Here is a 17,399-nt window from a genome sequence, read left to right as displayed (position 1 = left end):
GGTGAATTAGGAGTTCAGCTGCTTGGTCTCTACTGGAAATCATATATTGAAGGCCTTCTACTCATTCACGTGTATAAACCCCAGGGTCTAATAAATGCTCTCAATCACTAAAAAAAAAAACAAAAAAACAAACAAACAAAAAAAACACAATGGGAGAGGTGCCAAGGCTTGGGGCAGACAGAGTTCCTTGGGAGGAAAGTGACTTGACTCCAATTCTTCTGCTACGACTCTATCCCAAGTGGTACAATTTAAAATAGGTATGTTTCATGAAATAATATATTTAATGCAGTTTTTCCTCCTTCCTTACAATCACAGTACCCTAGAATGAAGGGGATATGGTTAACTACAGGATTTGAATTTTGTTTTGCTTCCCTGCACCTTATTTCATATCTGTGCAGCAGAAGGGTAGAAGTAGACTGACCAAGTGACCATTATAAATACTCCTGGTGTTGTGCAGCTAATATTTAGGAGGGTAGGGAAAGAGGAAAGCCCAATTCCTTCATTTTAAAATAAAGATACCGCTAGTTTAGTTGGTTCACAAAAATCTCGTCAATACACACATGACCAGAGACAAAGAATATTTATGAGCACAGGACAGGATATTATCCATCAAGAAAAAAATATAACTTAAGCCTTTCTCTCCTCTCCAGAGGAGTCTTTTCCTCCCAAAGCATTTAACATATTATTCAGCAGGATAAAATATTTAAATCCAGCATCCTAAAAGGGATAAGCTAAGACTGTCACTTCTACTTCATGAAGATGACTCAGATGGAGTTTATGGCAACCAACCAGAGGCTTCGGCAATGCCTCTGGAACTAATCACCTTAGCCTTATCTCCACTTGGTCTTGGAAATGAATAGCAGCAGCATGGTATCCAGCACACCAAGGTCAGTCACTGTAAGAAGTCTCATGCACAGATAACTTCAGAAACAGGCTTTCCCACGGGGGCCCAGAAATGACCCTCTGTGGCTCCAGGGAAAAGCTAGTCATGCTTCAGTCTGCAGTAAACAAGTGTATAACAGATAATTTAGACAGGCTGTGGGAAGACCAGCCACTCTGTTCCTTCTGCTGTGGGGACATGCTGCAACCTCCTTGTGTATGCCTGCTCTCAACTGGGCTTGAAAGCAAGCACTAACTCTTGTCATTATTTACCTGAATTGTGCAGTTATCAGGGGCCTGAGGATCAAAGGTCTGGCTGAGCACACATGGAGAACATCAGCAGGAATTAGAAAATAATCTTGGGAACTGGGCAGCTATGGGAAGAAACAGAACCCTGAACCCATCAAGGAAGGATACAGCCAGCTCTGTTCCAACATCTGTAGTCCAGATACTGTAGAAGGGATTCGTGAGCTGTACCCCCCTATGAAGAGAAATGAGATGGAAAGGGAATACACAGTTAGTACAGAGGCCAAGGGAAACTTTCCTTTTTTATATATTCTTAGTTTTTTGGGCAAGGGGCCGGGGTTGCACTTAGACTAGAAAAGTTACAGAGAACCTAAAGAGAAACAGAATTTGAAGAATGTGATCATCTCAAGTGTTTTGCAATTTAGAAAGTCTTCATCTTTGATTTAATTCCAATCCTTATTTTTTTTAATGCATACATTGTGCAAAAAGAAAAATGATGTAAGAATTATAAAAAAGAAAATCTATTAAATAAAAGAATTCCAACCCTTATTTGAGGATATAGTAAAAAGGCTCCCAGCCAGCTTTCTCCTTTTGGAACACTCCTGAAAAGTTAAGAGCAGACATGATGATGGGCATTTCAATCAGAGTCCCGAAGGCACCTGCTCACCTCTCACACATGTCAAATATGAAGAGGCAGAAAGAGCCCACAGCAATTGGTCCAACTTGCTTCCAGTACCCAGCAATGTGATTCCGTTCATGCTGATCCTGAGGAAAACCAAATTGAGAAATGAGGTGAAGATAGAGAAAACAAAGCAATTCAACAGGTGAGTCAGTCTCAGCAGTCAACATTTGCTGACCACCTACTGCATATCAACACTAAGCCAGAGTCCTGGCAGACAAGAATGAGTAAGGCCAAAATCTCTGTTCCTAAGGAGTTCACTTTGTTGGGCCATCACTAAGGCCTCTTAGAGTAACAAGGCCAGGATGCTACAGGATACAAGAAAGCCCTCAGGGAGTGGGAGCTTTGTGGTCCACAAAGTAATCCATTCAGAATGAAATTCCTGTGTGACTTGTCACTTGTGTTTGGAAAGCTATGGTGGTCCCCAAGGGATACTAAGGATGCTAAGATATTGAAATATGTGAGTGTAAGAGATCTCTTATGGTTGGGGAATTAGATATACATTCTCCTTACTTCATTAAAAATGAGAGAGAGTCCTCTTGATATATATATATATATATATATATATATATACACACACAAAGAGACAGAAATGTAAAGGAATGTAAAGTAAGAAAACAGGGAAAGGCAAAAGACAAATCTTCACATCCAGGCTGGCACCCAGAATGGGAGAGTTCACTCCAGCTCCCCTGGGCAATCCACCCTGGTTGGTTGTCATCCTCTGTACCTAAGCACCCACTGCCCATGTATCACTGAAGAGGATCCCTCATCCTGGAGAACCCCTGATGATTACCCCAGAAGAAGGCAAAAGTTTCTCTCTTCTCACTGCTCTCCTGGAAGAGTTAGTTGCATGGCTTTGGGAGCAATGATAAAACCACCATGGAATTTAAAAACAGTCCAGTCTACTATGAAGCCCATGTGCCTGACCTAAGAATCAAGCTCCAGCTGGCATATCATCTTAGCTACAGTATGATGACAGCACCATACCTATTTTTATTCCTGGTACCTTTAATCCCTCTTGAAATATGATTTGGTGTCTATGCAAATTGAGGAGACCAGGGAGGTCAGTATCTCAGGGTAATAAGAGTTATTAGGCCACCTGGACAAATTGCCAGCTGGAAGAAGTCAGGCCCTCATTCTCTAGTGGTTTCCTTGGTCCTGGGGACAAGCAGAGCTGAAGCCAAAGGGCAGGTAATAATGATAATCATTAACATGTGTGTTTACTTTCTGTGAAGTAAGTTACTCCCATTATCTCAATGAAATCTCACAAAAACAGTACTGAAGTCTATAAATTCCATTTTGCAGATGAGGAATCTGAGATCCAGAGTGATTAGGTCACTTTTCTACTTAATAAATGATGAAGCAGGAATGTGAACAGCTCACTCAATTACTAGTTGATTCTGCCTCACCCATTGTCCCTTCCCCAGGAGGTTCATACCATCATGTGCTCGCCACAAAAGATGATCCAGAAGGAGAGAAGCATTGCATAGAAGATGCCCTGCCGGATATCACCAAACAACAGCATCCAGGTCCAGTCAAATCCAATGGAAAACCATTCCACTGGAATATTGATAAAGGTCATAGAAATCCCAAGGGCAAAGATGACTCTGATGGTGAGAAAATATCAGGAAAGACACTTTATTCATCTGGCAAGCAGATTTTCGAAAGCAGTTTGGGGAGGTGAGATGTTACTTATTTGGGCTGAAACCATATGGTCAATTTTTATTTTTTGAAGTGAATTTCTACATCAAAATGCAAAATGTCTTATTTCAATGACACCACTGCAAAATAAAGAAGCATTATATTGACATTTCTATATGATTACCCTAACCCCTTAATGCATACTTGTATATGCATACTTACACAAGCATAATGCATACAGATATTTGTTTTAATAATAAATGACTACAAACAATATGAAATACCAATTCCCTTGGCTACTTATTTCTTATTTTGTTTTTCCCCTATCACACTATTATCACTTCTCTATCAATATAACACTAATTTTTCAGTCACTAATTTTATTGTCACTGTTTCAGTTCTACATTCATTCATACCCATGATAAACATATTCATTATGCAAAGATCATGTATCAGGCATTTTTTAAGGGCTATTGACACCTAAATGAATAGAACCAGTCCTTTCACTCATAGGGATATATGTAGATGAAGATATATATTAGATAAGAATCAAATAAAGTAATGAACAGTATGACAGACTTGTATAAGCTGCTACCAGGAATTCTAACGTTAACAGAGACAGAAATAGAGCTGAGTTGTAAGTCAAGGTTAGGGAGGTGAAAGGGCATACTAAGCAGAGTGAGAGCCAGGATGGAAGCATAAAACCTGGAGTAGCCTAGAGCATTTGGGGATCTGCCTGTAGCACATAAAAAGAAATAATAGGATATGATTATCAGAGAAATAAAAAGAAAATTACTCATGAAGAAACTTGATACATCATTAGAGAATCTGAAATTTATCTTGAAAGTACTAAGGATCCAATAAAAAAGGTTAAACAATGTATGCCATGTATCATTCATTCATTCATTCAACAAATTCTTATTTATTGAGTGCCTGCTATGTGTCAATCACTATTCTAGATGCTAGGTATACAACAGTGAACAAAATTCTGTTCTATTGATGCTTGTGTTCAGATGGAGTTGGGAAGAGTGGTGTGGGAGAAAACACAATAGAGAAAATATTACGAAGAAAAATAAAGCAAGAAAGAGAATGGAGATTTATGGGGTGCCATTTTATATAAGGTATGCAGCAAAAGTCTCTAGGATAGGAGGCATTAGAACAAGACCTAAAAGGAATGAGGACTTGAGCCACAGAGATGTATGGGAAAGATCATTTCAGATGTCAATAGCCAGTGCAAAGGCCCTGAGGTAGTAGTATTCGAGATATGTTTGAGCACCACTAAGGGGTTGGTGGGTGGCATCAGGGGAATGGTGGAGCGTGGAGAGGATAAGAGTTGAAATCAGAGGTGGTAAGATCCAGGTCATCACCAAAGACTGTATGTCAGGGCAAAGTGAATGGAAAGCCAATGGGAGCTTTGAGCAGAAATGAGCTGATATAATTTATACTTACGAGGGATTGGAGGAAGGAAAATGATGGAAGCAGGTGATAGGTTATTTCTAGTCATCTATGAGAAATGAGGATTAGATTAGGGTTTTAGCAATGGGAATAGTAAGATTTCCTGGTGGGTATAGAGTAAAGGATAACTCCTACATGTCTAGCCACAGAAACTGAAAGAATGAGGTTAATCTTTTCTAAGAAGGGGTACCTGGAAGAGGAGCAAGTTTGAAGTGGGAGGAAACCTAGTATTGTTTTTCATATATATTACATTTTTGTGCAAGTGAAGAATTTAAGTAAAAAGCTGGAACATCTGGATGTAGAGTTGGGAGAGGCTGAGGTTGAGAGCATAAATTGAGAGTCATCGGAATGAGATGATTTTTAAGTCCAATGAGTAGATGAGATCACAAGGGGAACAGAGAAGAGGTACAATGTCTGAGCCTTGGCTCAAAATTTTAAGAAGTTGTAAAGATGGTTGGAAAGGTTAGTAAAGGAGAAAAAACGCTATAATAGGAACATTCTGTGAAGGAAAAGGAAGTGATCAATTATATCTAATGATGGTGATGAATCAAGAAAAGTAAGCACAAAGAAATGACCACTGAATTGGAATGTAGATATCACTGGTGATCCTGTCAAGAACAGCTTTAATGATGGGTGACATGGGATCAAGAAAGAACATCAGAAGAAGATATATCAACAAGATTTTGAGGAAACTTAGTATAAAAAGGAACAGAAAAAATGGTATGTTGGTTTCAGGGGAAATGAAGAGATTTGTCTAAGAAAGATGGTTTTAGTATGTTTGGACATTCATGGTATTAATAGAGCAGAAAGGGAACAGTCAATGATGTGGGAGAGAAGGCGGATATATTTGTAAAGCATTGTTCTCCTGAGGTGAGGGGATTTGGTTTAGCTAGTAACAAGGTAATTCTTCCACTGTAACAAAGAGAGGTATCAGAACATAGGAATGAATAACTAGATAGAAGGAAGATCTAGAAATGTGAGAGGAGGGTAGAAACTACGGGGATTTAATAGCAATTTGCAAGTGGAAGCTGAAGGAGGAAAAGGAAAAAAAAAAAAAAAGAGTTACAGAATGACTCCTGGTCAAATCATTGGCGGTTTCACACAATGACTGCATGAACGAGACCCCAGAAAACAAATCAAGTTATGCTAGTGTTCCTTGAGAGTGCTCAGAAATCAGCTCTTACTTTTCCAGAAGCACAGGGGGTCGAGACATCATGGTGATCCTCCTCCAATACCACACCATGATGATGAAGATACTGGGCGTGAGGAAGGTCTTCATTGCAAACCACACTTTAGTGAAACCGCCATTTTGGTGGATTCCCTAGGCAGAGATCAATCATAATTTTGAAAGTGAATAGATCTTAGCACTATTTTCTACCATCAAATGCATTTTGTGGAGACATGAGAAGAGAGCTTGTCTGCTGAACTTCCAAGATCAAGAGCTTTTACATTCACAGCATGTACTATCATATTCCTCATAGCCCCTCCTCAGGCATTGCAGACATATAAATCAAAGGCATAAAAATGGACCTACTCTATGCCAAGGTAATGATTAAGAACACAATCAAAGATTTTTTTCTGCACAGTATTCACTGAAAAGTTGGTGATATCTTAGATACCCAAAATGTTCAGATTGATAAAATGTGTTAAGGTAAATCGATACAGTAGAATGTTAAGCAGGGCTGCAGGATATATATAATCCTTACAATATGCCATTAAGTGAAAAAATGCAAGAAACAAAAGAGTCACTTGAGTGGGATCCCCCTATTTTAAGTTAAGGGTCATGTATGCATAAATGTATAGAAAAATTCCAGAATCAATTTCTCTAGCTGGTAGGATATTACAGGTAACTTTTATGTTTTTCTGTTTATTTTCTTATGCTTTCTAATTTTCTAAAATGAACATATATAGTTGACACTTGGACATTATGGGGGCTTAGGCGTTCTGACCACCATGAAGTCCAAAATCCATGGATAACCTTTGACTTCCCTGAAACTTAGCTACCAATAGTCTGCTTTTGAATGGAAACCTTATTGATAATTAAAACAGTCAATTAATACATATTTTGTGTTTATAGCTTATATACTATATTTAAAATAAAGACAGAAAATGTTATTAAGAAAAGCATAAGGAGAGTGCATTTACAGTAATGCATTTATTGTCACTTTACGTTTACCTTGTCCATTTACAAGAAAATCTGCACATAAGTGGATGCTTGCTGCTCAATTCCATGTAATATAAGGGTCAATGTATTTCCTGTATGATTTTTTTTTAATTATAATGGTCTCTTTTCTCTATGCTCTACATTTTTTCCCCCAGTAAGCAAATGAAAATGGACAAAAACAAAAATACCACTGGTCTCTGCAAGGTAAAATATGTAAAAAGAAAAGTAACTTTTATCTTGGTGTTACTCATTATGAAATAATGACCCATATAACAAAATCTTAAATGGGCACATTAATTGCATTCTTTTTGTTTCTATAATTTCACACACAAATTTATGATCTCAGCCATCATGGGTATGTTGTTATTGTTTCTTAGATGACACAAGTGAGGCATGAGGGTGTCAAGAGTCAAACAGAGTTCCCTTCCAATATACATACTAAAGAACCAATGTTATTAGTTACTGTTCTGGTATCTGAGCTGCCTGATTCAAACAGAGCACTTACCACCAACCGAATATCCCTTATCTCCCCAATCCCAACGTTGATTTTCTTCTTCTCATTCACAGGCAATCGAATGTTTAGAAGATAGTATTTATGAGCCACAGACCCGATTTCCATGAATGGAAGGACATCACATTCATAGTGTCGACCCTCATGTTCTACAGTCTGGAAGAAGAACAGGGGGTTTGAGGGAGGGTCACTATTTACAAGAGACTATGTCTGCATTCTCTTACCTTTGTCTCACATCACCAATTTTTAAAAGCCATGCTTAAAGGTGTATCTTAGAGGTACAGATTACTAGGGTGCACTGGAGGCATGGTGTCTACCTGCTGCCTACTACCCTCTCCATCCCCCAAAACAAAAAACAATTGAGCCATATTGAGGTAGAACCAGAAATCTTACATTAAAAATCTTACATTAAAAATCTCTTCTATCTCTTAACACCTTCTCACATTTTCAATCTCCTTTAGAGCCTCACAGCAGATTGACCCGGTCTACTAGGGCTACAGGGGTTTGTTATTGGCAGTGCATCTTCAGAGACCTCTAAGACTGTGGAGCAGTCAGCTTCTTAAATGTTCAAGAGGAAGCCCCTGCTGATGTTCATCATGCTCTTGGATGATGGCTAATTAGTGTCATGGTTTTGGTCTGCAGAAGCAGCAGCAAGAAGCTGGAAACAAGCTTTCTTTTTTTAACTGACAGGAAAAAAAAAAAGCAACTCATGGAGCCCTTAGAATTTGGGGGAAGATAGAAAGGGATGAAAGGGAATAATGAGATTAGTTTGCTCGGTATGCCCACTTGGAATTTTCTATCTCTAAAGCTTCCTAACCCATATACAGGCAAGATGGAAGAAGGCAGGGGAGCAGAGATTCTAATTAAGCAAAAAATTAGTATAGTTTCTAGAAAGTCTCTTGGACTTCCTGCCAAAAGAGTGAAGAGGTATAAGGAACCTCCTACATGGCTGTGGGAGACAGGAGGATAAGAGCACAGCTTGCTTTTTTTTTTTTTAAAGATTTATTTATTTTTTTATACAAGCACTGGGTACAGTCAGAAGCGTGGGAGGGTGAGAGAATTCACCAGAGCCAGAGCGGGGAGCAGAGCAGGCAGAAGGACCGAAGTACACTGCTGAGGGGAGCAGCGGGCGGCAGGAGAGGTCTGCGCACCATGTGGGACCCTCCTCCAGTGGCCGGGAAGCAGCCAGGGATCGGGGATCGAACTGGCGCTACAGAGTCTGCGGGCAGCTTCACAACCCAGCACTCAATGGCTGAGCCACCAGGAAGGCCCCACAGCTTGCTTTTGAAAACCAAATTCTGCTCCACCTAAAAGGACTCCTGACTAAGTGTCCCTGTCAAGGGGTGGGGGTAGGAGTGTAAATGTGGGCCTGGAGAAGCTTGAACCTTAATAGCAGGGTCATTTTTCTGATAAAGCAGAATTGATGAGTGCCTGCCATCAAAGTTGGGTTTATATGCCAGCTGAAATGTTTGCTTGGCAACTGATCAAACAATAGGGGAGGCCTAATTTGTTAGTTCTTGGCCGAATTCTCAGGACTTCCATAATTTTCTGTAAGTCTTCAGAGAAAAAAAAAGTTCAATGAAGAAATCAAAAGGAAGATAATAAATAGTCTATTGTCTAATCAGTGTGGGAAGAGTTTTTGCCTCTTCTGTAATCTTGAGGGATTCTTTATTGGACAGCCAGAGTTTAGCATGCATAAACAGACCTTTGTACAGAGATAGAAGGCACATGAGACAAAAGTAGAAGTACAACGGGCAAATATCTGGCTTATGTGCATCATCTCTTCCCCTTCAGTACTCATGGCAGACATCACAAATCAATCATGGTACTTTTCATCTTCAAATGTATAAGGGATTCTTATCAGAACTACCAATTAGACTTCTGAGATTTAAAAATTTCTTCTGTATAAACACAGGAGTGCATATGTCCCTTCAAATTAGTGGGGTTTTTTTTGTTTTTTTTTTTTTTTGTTTTTTTTTTTTTTAGTACTCTGTGGGTAAATTCCACTCTAAGAGTGGAATTGCTGGGATATGTGCTAGATCTATTTTAATATTTTGAGAAACCTCTGTATTCTTTTCCAGTCTGGACCAATCTACATTCCTAACAACAGTATACAAGGATTACTTTACAACAGCCAAGATTTGGAAAATAACTAGTGTCAAAGGACATAGGAGTGGATCAGAAAAATGGTGTGTGTGTGTGTGTGTGTGTGTGTGTGTACTACTACTCAGGTATAAAAAAGATGAACCCTTGCCATTTGCAACAACATAGATAGAGGATAATGTTAAGCAAAATAAATCAGAAAGAGAAAGACAATTTCCAGTGGTTTCACTTATATGTGGAATAAAGAAAAATAAAACAAAGGCTCAGGAAAAACCAAAGCAATAACAAATCCTTGACCTCTGACTACAAAACTGAGCAACTAAAAGGGGAGTCAGGCAGGGATCCCCAGTAGAACACGGTGGAGGATTTTGGGGGTTTTGGGGTTGAGTATGGTATCGCAATATACATTTGTAGGGGTCTGAACCTATAACCCCCAAATGAATACAAGATGCAAACCAAGTTTACCTCAATTAAAAAATTCTTCTGTGAAAGCATCCTACTTCTTTTACAAAACTCAGCTACAGGTTGAATGATTCTTACTGTATGGATTCTTTCTCTTCCTTTGCTCCTTTCTCTGTTTTACTTATAAATCAGGGCTAGTATTAGGGTTCTAAAGAAACCGCTAAAAGTATATCGCAGGATCTAATTCAGTATCAGATTAAGTTGCACTGAGGAAGCAGATGGTCCTCTGTGATGATATCAAGAAGAGGTTTTTTTTTTTTTAATAGAGGCATGTTTTATTTATTTGTTTGTTTGTTTATTTGTTTATACATGCACTGGGTACAGTCAGAAGCGCGGGAGGGTGAGAGAATTCACCAGAGCCAGAGCGGGGAGCAGAGCAGGCAGAAGGACCGAAGTACACTGCTGAGGGGAGCAGCAGGTGGCAGGAGAGGTCTGCGCGCCATGTGGGACCCTCCTCCGGTGGCCGGGGAGCAGCCGGGGATCGAGCCAGCGCTGCAGAGGCTGCGGGCAGCTTCGCAACCCAGCGCTCAACAGCTGTGCCACCAGGGAGGCCCAAGAAGAGGGTTTTCTGGTGTGTTTCCAGCAAGGGTCTTATTTAATTTATAGAAATGGAGAGTTTGAGGGGGAAGTGAACAAAACATATTTAGTGCAATGTCACTAAATTATGCAATTTAGTGTTGCATAATTCTGCCAAAAGTTGTGGCAGAATTGCACTGAGAATATGGGTCTTCCAGGTCTGGCCTTAGATTGCCAGGCGGGCACGTCAATTCTAGTGCTGACCTAGCCCCTTGCTGGGTACCCTGAGAAGGTCACCCAGCTCATTTAGCTTTACTTCTGTAGGGTAAAGAAAAATGTCAGGCTTTTCTGCCCTCCCGCCATCAGGATAGATGATGGATCCTTGTCCTGAATGCATGCCTGATGGCGGGCACCTGGAATAGGGTGTGGGCATAGGTAGATGGGATTCACCTGGGCTGAGACTGGGCTTTTAAGGGCGGTGTCATGGGGATGCCAGCAGCAGCAGAAGCCGAAGGAGAAGCCGAGAGAGAAGCAAGAGAAACAGAAGCAGAAGTAGAGAGAACGCCAGAGAGCCCAGAGAGAGTGCGGATTTGCTGGGGGCTGGGAGGACTGCCAGCCTCCCGGCCCCCCAGCACTCCTGCCTGCCGTGTACCCGCTAAATCCCAATAAAAGACCTGCAAAAAGCCACTGAGGACTCTGACTCCTCCTTTACCCAGTCTGCATGGGATCAGAAAACCTGCACCCTGTCCATTCCTGGACTTTACAACTTCCTTCTAAGTAAAGCAAGATAGTTCAGTAAAATGATGTAGGGGCAGGAAGATCACAGTGCAGGTTTTCTGATCCAGCAGACCGGGTAAAGGAGGAGTCAGAGTCCTCAGTGGCTTTTGCAGGTCTTTTATTTAGATTTACCAGGCACATGGCAGGCAGGGGTGTGGGGGGCCGGGAGGCTGGCAGCCCTCCCAGCCCCCAGCAAATCCTCACTCTATCTGGGCTCTCTGGCGTTCTCTCTGCTTCTCTTCTTCTTCTCTCGGCTTCTGTTTGTTCTTGGCTTCTGCTGGCGTCCCCGCGACGCTGCCCTTATAAACTCACTCTCTCAGCCCAGGTGTACCCACTTCAGGTGCCCGCCATCAGGCATGGATTCAGGACCACAGGGTTCCCTCATCTATCCTAATGGCGGGAGGGCAGAAAAGCCTGATACTTTTTACCTTACCCTACAAATGACCTCTGGGCTTTCCTCTAATTCCTTGTCCTGGGATCTCTGGATGTCTTCCACTTTTCTGTCTCACCAGCCACTGAGAAAACTGACTTCAGCTCAACAACTCAGAGAGAAACATTTGATTCTGAGATTCTAGCCTGGCCTACCTGTCTTGGCGACAAATTCACTGTATCCTGTTGGAAGTTTGCCTTACATACTGAGATTTTACTTTCTGCCAGTATTTAGGGCATTTAAGAAGATTCCTCCCTTCCCCCACCCTCTCTCTCCTTTTCTTTTTTCCCTTCCACCTCAGCCCTCCCCTAACTCCAGCAGGAGACCAGCTAATTAGGACAAATTACAGCAGGTGGCAACTTGACTTTTTTTTAAACTTCATAATCCACCAGGGACTAAGAAGCTTTAAAGCAATTTCTCATTTAATCTTCAGACTTGAGACTAAATTTTATGGCAATCAAAAAACATAGATTTGATGATTTATTTCCTTCACACTTTTCAAGGTTTAATATCTTTCTCAAAAGGGATCAACACATCCTAAAGATAATTAAGCACCATCTTTAGGAAGCAGTTGCAGGTTTCTAATAACCTCCCCCTCACTCTGCTTCTCAGTGCCCTCCAAGCGCATAAGTAAGGTGAGAAATGACTTTTCCATTTTCTGAGGATGAAATTCCATATCCCAAAGCTTTATAACCTTTGGCTTAGATATTCAAACAGCATCACCTCGGAAGGAATCGATGAACTTGCAGTGACAGCTAGGAAGGCTTCTAAACAATTTCCTCCATTGCATACAGAGAACTGAAAATGTTAGATATTCCTCTCTGCTGCTACCTCCAGTTTCTCTCTACCATTCTTTTAACCTACAGATTGGTCCCAAAAGCCTATCCAAGCAATTCCAGATGGCTTTTTTTTTGGGGGGGTTGGGGGGAGGAAATCTATGCATTGATTCACAAACTTCACCTAGCTAATGAGATGGAATTAAAATGTTGCTGAAACAAATTCCTTGGTCCCACACCCTGAGATTTTGATTCAGGGTTTGGGGTGCGTGACCTGATCCTACAAGCTCCCAAATGATGATGATGCTGTTGATACTCAAACAATACTTTCTATAACTCTACTAGACCTCTGGGCTCTACTAGACCTCCTCTAATTCCTTGTCCTGGGGTCTCTGGATGTCTTCCACTTCTCTGTCTCACTAGCCACTGAAAAAATTGACTTCAGGTCAACTTCAGCTCTAGGGAGCCTGGGAAAGGGAGACATAATCAACACCAGGTACCACAAGAGGTGTGTTAATTTGTAGGGTGTATAGTTTACCTACGAGAGTTCTCGTGGCCCATCTAGCTAACATCCCACCATAAAATAATAATAATCTTTTACCATCATTGTCTCATCTGGTTTTATAAATGCTCTCAAGGCAGAGATTACTGTCCCATTTTGCAAAAGAGAAATTGAAACAGATTACATTTCTAACACAAGCTAACATAGCCTGGAAGCCAGGTATGTTTTGCTCTAAATTCACATTATTACCTAATGTTAATACTGTGAATCTACCCCACTTCATCTCCTCTTCATAGTTGGATGAAGAAGGCTGGAGCATAGTACTCACAGACTTCTTACCATTTCTTAGGGAACCCTAACTTTGCAGTTATAGGGGAAAAAAAAAGAAGTTAAGAAAGGCCAGTGTGGGCCTCCCTGGTGGCACAAGGGGTTGAGACGCAGCCTATGAAGCTATCCGCAGCCACTGCAGCACGAATTTGATCCCCGGCCAGGGAGCTACCCACATGGCACAGCAGACCTCTCCTGACTCGCCCACTACTCCCCTCAGCAGTGTATTTCAGTCAGTCTGCCTGTTGGTTCCCCACTCTGTCTCCGGTGAATCCTCTCACCCCCCACACATACCTCTGGCCTGTACCCCAGCTCTTGTATGCATAAATAAATAAATCTTTAAAAAAAAAGAAAGAAAGGCCAGTGTCAGGAGAGGAGAGGAACTAAATCAATGGAGTAGATGCTACAAGCTGTTCAAATGTTTCAGAAGTAACTGATCTGAAGATGTCAAATGACAAAAGACATATCAAGAATGTAATTCAGTGGAGTCTGATATCTCTTGTACTTCACACAAAGAAAATGAGAATATTTTTGTACCCAAATGGACATCAGAAATCATCTAGCTGATGATGTTCCATGTTAACACCCTTGAGGAATAAGAGTAATCAAACAGAAATAGTAACTGTGGTTCATTTGACCTTTATACAGACTTTCAAGAGTGGAAAAGTGAGTAGGGGTGGGTAGAACAATCTTGGGGAGATGTGTGAATAGACAGCCGTTAGCATTTGAAACGGTTCCCGTTTGATTGGCTCCTCATATCATCAAATCAAATCCCATTATCCTTTGAGAGTCACTAAGTCAATTCCTGAATCTTAATCCAAAAAGAATTTAAGAGTTTTGTCCAAAAGAAAATGTCTCCCTACTCTCAAGGCAGGATAGTATTCTTCCTTCTACGTGTGGTTGAATGCGTTTTTCTGCAAGATCTAGAGAATGAAGAGTTCTAGAGATGTGTAATAAGATCAGAAAGTCTCAAATGAACATGATGTCCTCCCTTTGGTCCTCCTTTTCTCTGTGGTGTTCACAGGGATTGCTAGTCAGCACATCTGATTATTAACTTTAACAACAAAAAGATGCCCAAGAAACAAAGAAGCAGATACAAGCATTGAGTCTCAAAATTACTAAGTTCTAGTCCTCAAACACTTTCAGCCACTAACCAAAGAACCAAGAGCTATTTTATGGAAGTATTTCTGCAAAACTAAATCATTTCTGACAGACATTCTGTGTTCTGTTCCTTCCACTTTTGCAGGGACATGACATATCTACATTTCTCTACTGTGACAAATGATTATAACCAACCTTTTTGGGTCATGCTAATAAATAATGGACACATCTGTGAACTGTAAAGCAAATCTTCCCACATATCTGTAAACCAAACCAACCCAAACCCCATCAATTCAGACATCCAAATATCCTACCTTGGGGAACGTAAAGGTACATTTGAGTTTCCGAGGTACTCTTTCGTGGGCCATTTCAGTCCATTCAGCAAGCATATCATCACGGTAAGCCAGGGAGACATCCATGGAAACTTCTGCATTTTCTCCTGCAAGAGAAAAGATGCACTCCGAGTTCAGAAATGGTTTCTGGGAAGACACACTCCAATTAATTCAAAATTCTTTTAAGTTCTTCATGGAAGCTAGCAGAATAAAATAAGTATCTTAGTTCCTATCCAAGTACAAACCTGAAACTCCAAGCCCGAAGATGTAAAAGTCATGGGAATGAAGATTGAAGCTGAAGCTGTGTGCCCTCCCATAACCACTCTGCTGAGGAGTCAAAGAGATTTGACTTAAACTCCTCCAGAGATGGGGGCCTCCCTTCCGCTGATGCAGCTCACATGGTCAGATTGTGACTGATGGCCAGCACTCAGCCCCCACACCATGCGCCACTGGTCCTGCATCTGCCAGCAGGGGTCACATGAAACACGGGGGACTTTGCCACCAAAGTATCTTAGGTACTTAAAATCCATACTTTATCTGTGTGTGTTTCTTTTCTCTCTGAGAAATAGGACCAGGGTTGTCAAGCATCCCTCTGAGACATGATTTAAGTCCCTTTTGCTCTCTTCTGGACACACTCTAGTCTGAAAGCATCCTTTTTAAAATTACCCCAAGTACACCTCCAATATACTTCTCTAAAACTCAAAACACTTCATATTGTGAACAGTATTAATGAAAAGGTGAAGATCTTTTTTTTCCATAATTAAACACTTAGCAGAGACAGGAATATAATAATGAGCATATAAATATGCAAATGAATGTTCACACATACTTCCATGTCAGTAAAGTCCACGACTGGATTTAATTCAACACAGAACTCATTAAGGAAATCAGATTATTAAAAATTGCATCTATCCATTTTGCCTGTTTTACATCATGTTGAGCAAGTTCAAGAACAGAGGAGTCTTAATGGGGTGGGGGTAGGAACACAGCTCATATTTCCAAAATGATGGTGTGTCAGCTCCCCCTGGGTTATGAGACTGGACTCAGTTCTAGGCTCTGAACCTGAACACACATAGGACATAAGGGGGATGGACTGAAATAAAATTAGGTCTTTTCTATCCACTGGCTAGTGTGGTTTAAAGTCAGTTTGACAGTACGGTAAATCTTTGGTTCTCTGAGGAAATCCAGGAAGAAAAAGATGAAGCATGAAAGAAGGGATGTGAGGTCATTCTGAAGTAGATGAAACTCTCACTAAACATCAACATCTGCCATATTATTAGTACTGCTTAAATCCCCAGTTAGACACTTCTGTTTTCCTCCTCTTCATCAGAGAGAGAGAGAGAGAGAGAGAGAGAGAAGGAGAGAGAGAGGTGAAGACAAAGAATATTAAATCACAGGGGGGAAAAATTATAGCGACATGAGCAGACTACAGCTTTCAACAATTTTCTTACAGATGAAAAACAGATGAAGTAGGATTTCCTGACAGCCAAATTGATGAGAACAGGCTAAATTCTACAGAAGGGATATTCTAGAAAAGTAAGCCAACATTTCAATAGATCCCCAAGTCACTCAGAATTTGAACACACCAGGTTTGCAATAGACACAGAGGAGACATGGTGGTAACAACAGGTTAACTGAGTTCAAGTCTGCACACAGAATCACTGGACACCCAGTTCTCCTATACCTTTCCATCTCTGCCCAGTCTGAGAGGACAGTCTGGACTTAGAACACCAGGCAATCTAGAGACCCAGAGCTGAATTGGAGAAGAGTAAGAATGTTTATAAGAAACTGTGGAATGTTCAACTTGGCAGAAGCAATGCTCAGATTTGCATATTCTCTTGATCAGGAGCCAGGCTGGCTACAGCTGCTCTTCACTTAGCTGCCCCAGTGGTCAATAGAAATGGCCAGAGCTCTTACATTAGGCATGAAGGTCCATCCTTTTCATTTCTAATACTAGGATTAGGAACTGGGACTTTCAATTATCTTGAAAGGGGACTTGCAGATTCACAAGACTCAAGAGTACAAATCTGAAAAGTTGTGAAAGTTATCTATTCATAAACTGTATTCCTTGGAGCATTAGGGTTTAGAGAAGCTTGGCCTTAGATATAGGCAAAAGGGGCTCTAAACAAGGGTCCCGCTTTATCTGTCCTCTTTCAGTTTTTCCCTCCTCACAGGACAGGAACACCATGAAGAAACAAGATGTGCCCATCTAGAGCCTAACTTCTCCCCAAAGTTCTAGAAACTGCTCCAGGAACTGGGGACCCCTGAGTACCCTACACCCATTTAACTCACTGCCTATTTCCATGGCACAGAGGGCCTCTCCCCCAGATACACCCCCCCAAGGGCAGCTGTAACTGAATCTGTGCACCCTTAGGCTACAAAAGGAGGCTGTTTGTAGAAAGATACTGACAGAGATTTAGCTGAAGTCTGGGGTCTAAACACAAGCACACAAGGCCCGTCCCTGCATGCGACGGAGCCAAGGGTAGGAAGAATAAGCA

The 17,399-nt window shown here is 41.1% G+C and overlaps 1 protein-coding gene across 3 annotated transcripts in view; it reads right to left on the bottom strand.

The window, feature by feature from the left end:
* The window catches only part of WLS (Wnt ligand secretion mediator), a gene marked incomplete at its 3' end in the record, with an annotated part of 134,142 nt that overhangs the window by 54,203 nt on the left and 62,540 nt on the right, over positions 1-17,399 (bottom strand). For all 3 annotated transcript variants that reach the window (XM_084241597.1, XM_084241596.1, XM_084241598.1), the window contains 6 exons: positions 14,884-15,008; positions 7,570-7,731; positions 6,085-6,221; positions 3,243-3,411; positions 1,793-1,890; positions 1,297-1,360 (listed from right to left, as the gene is read on the bottom strand). In XM_084241597.1, the coding sequence (XP_084097723.1) occupies positions 1,297-1,360; positions 1,793-1,890; positions 3,243-3,411; positions 6,085-6,221; positions 7,570-7,731; positions 14,884-15,008 (755 nt within the window). The remainder of the gene's footprint in view (positions 1-1,296; positions 1,361-1,792; positions 1,891-3,242; positions 3,412-6,084; positions 6,222-7,569; positions 7,732-14,883; positions 15,009-17,399) is intronic.

This window comes from Talpa europaea (genome assembly GCF_964194135.1).
Source record: "Talpa europaea genome assembly, chromosome: 9".
Classification (NCBI taxonomy): domain Eukaryota; kingdom Metazoa; phylum Chordata; class Mammalia; order Eulipotyphla; family Talpidae; genus Talpa; species Talpa europaea.
This window is presented reverse-complemented; position numbering and strand designations above follow the sequence as displayed.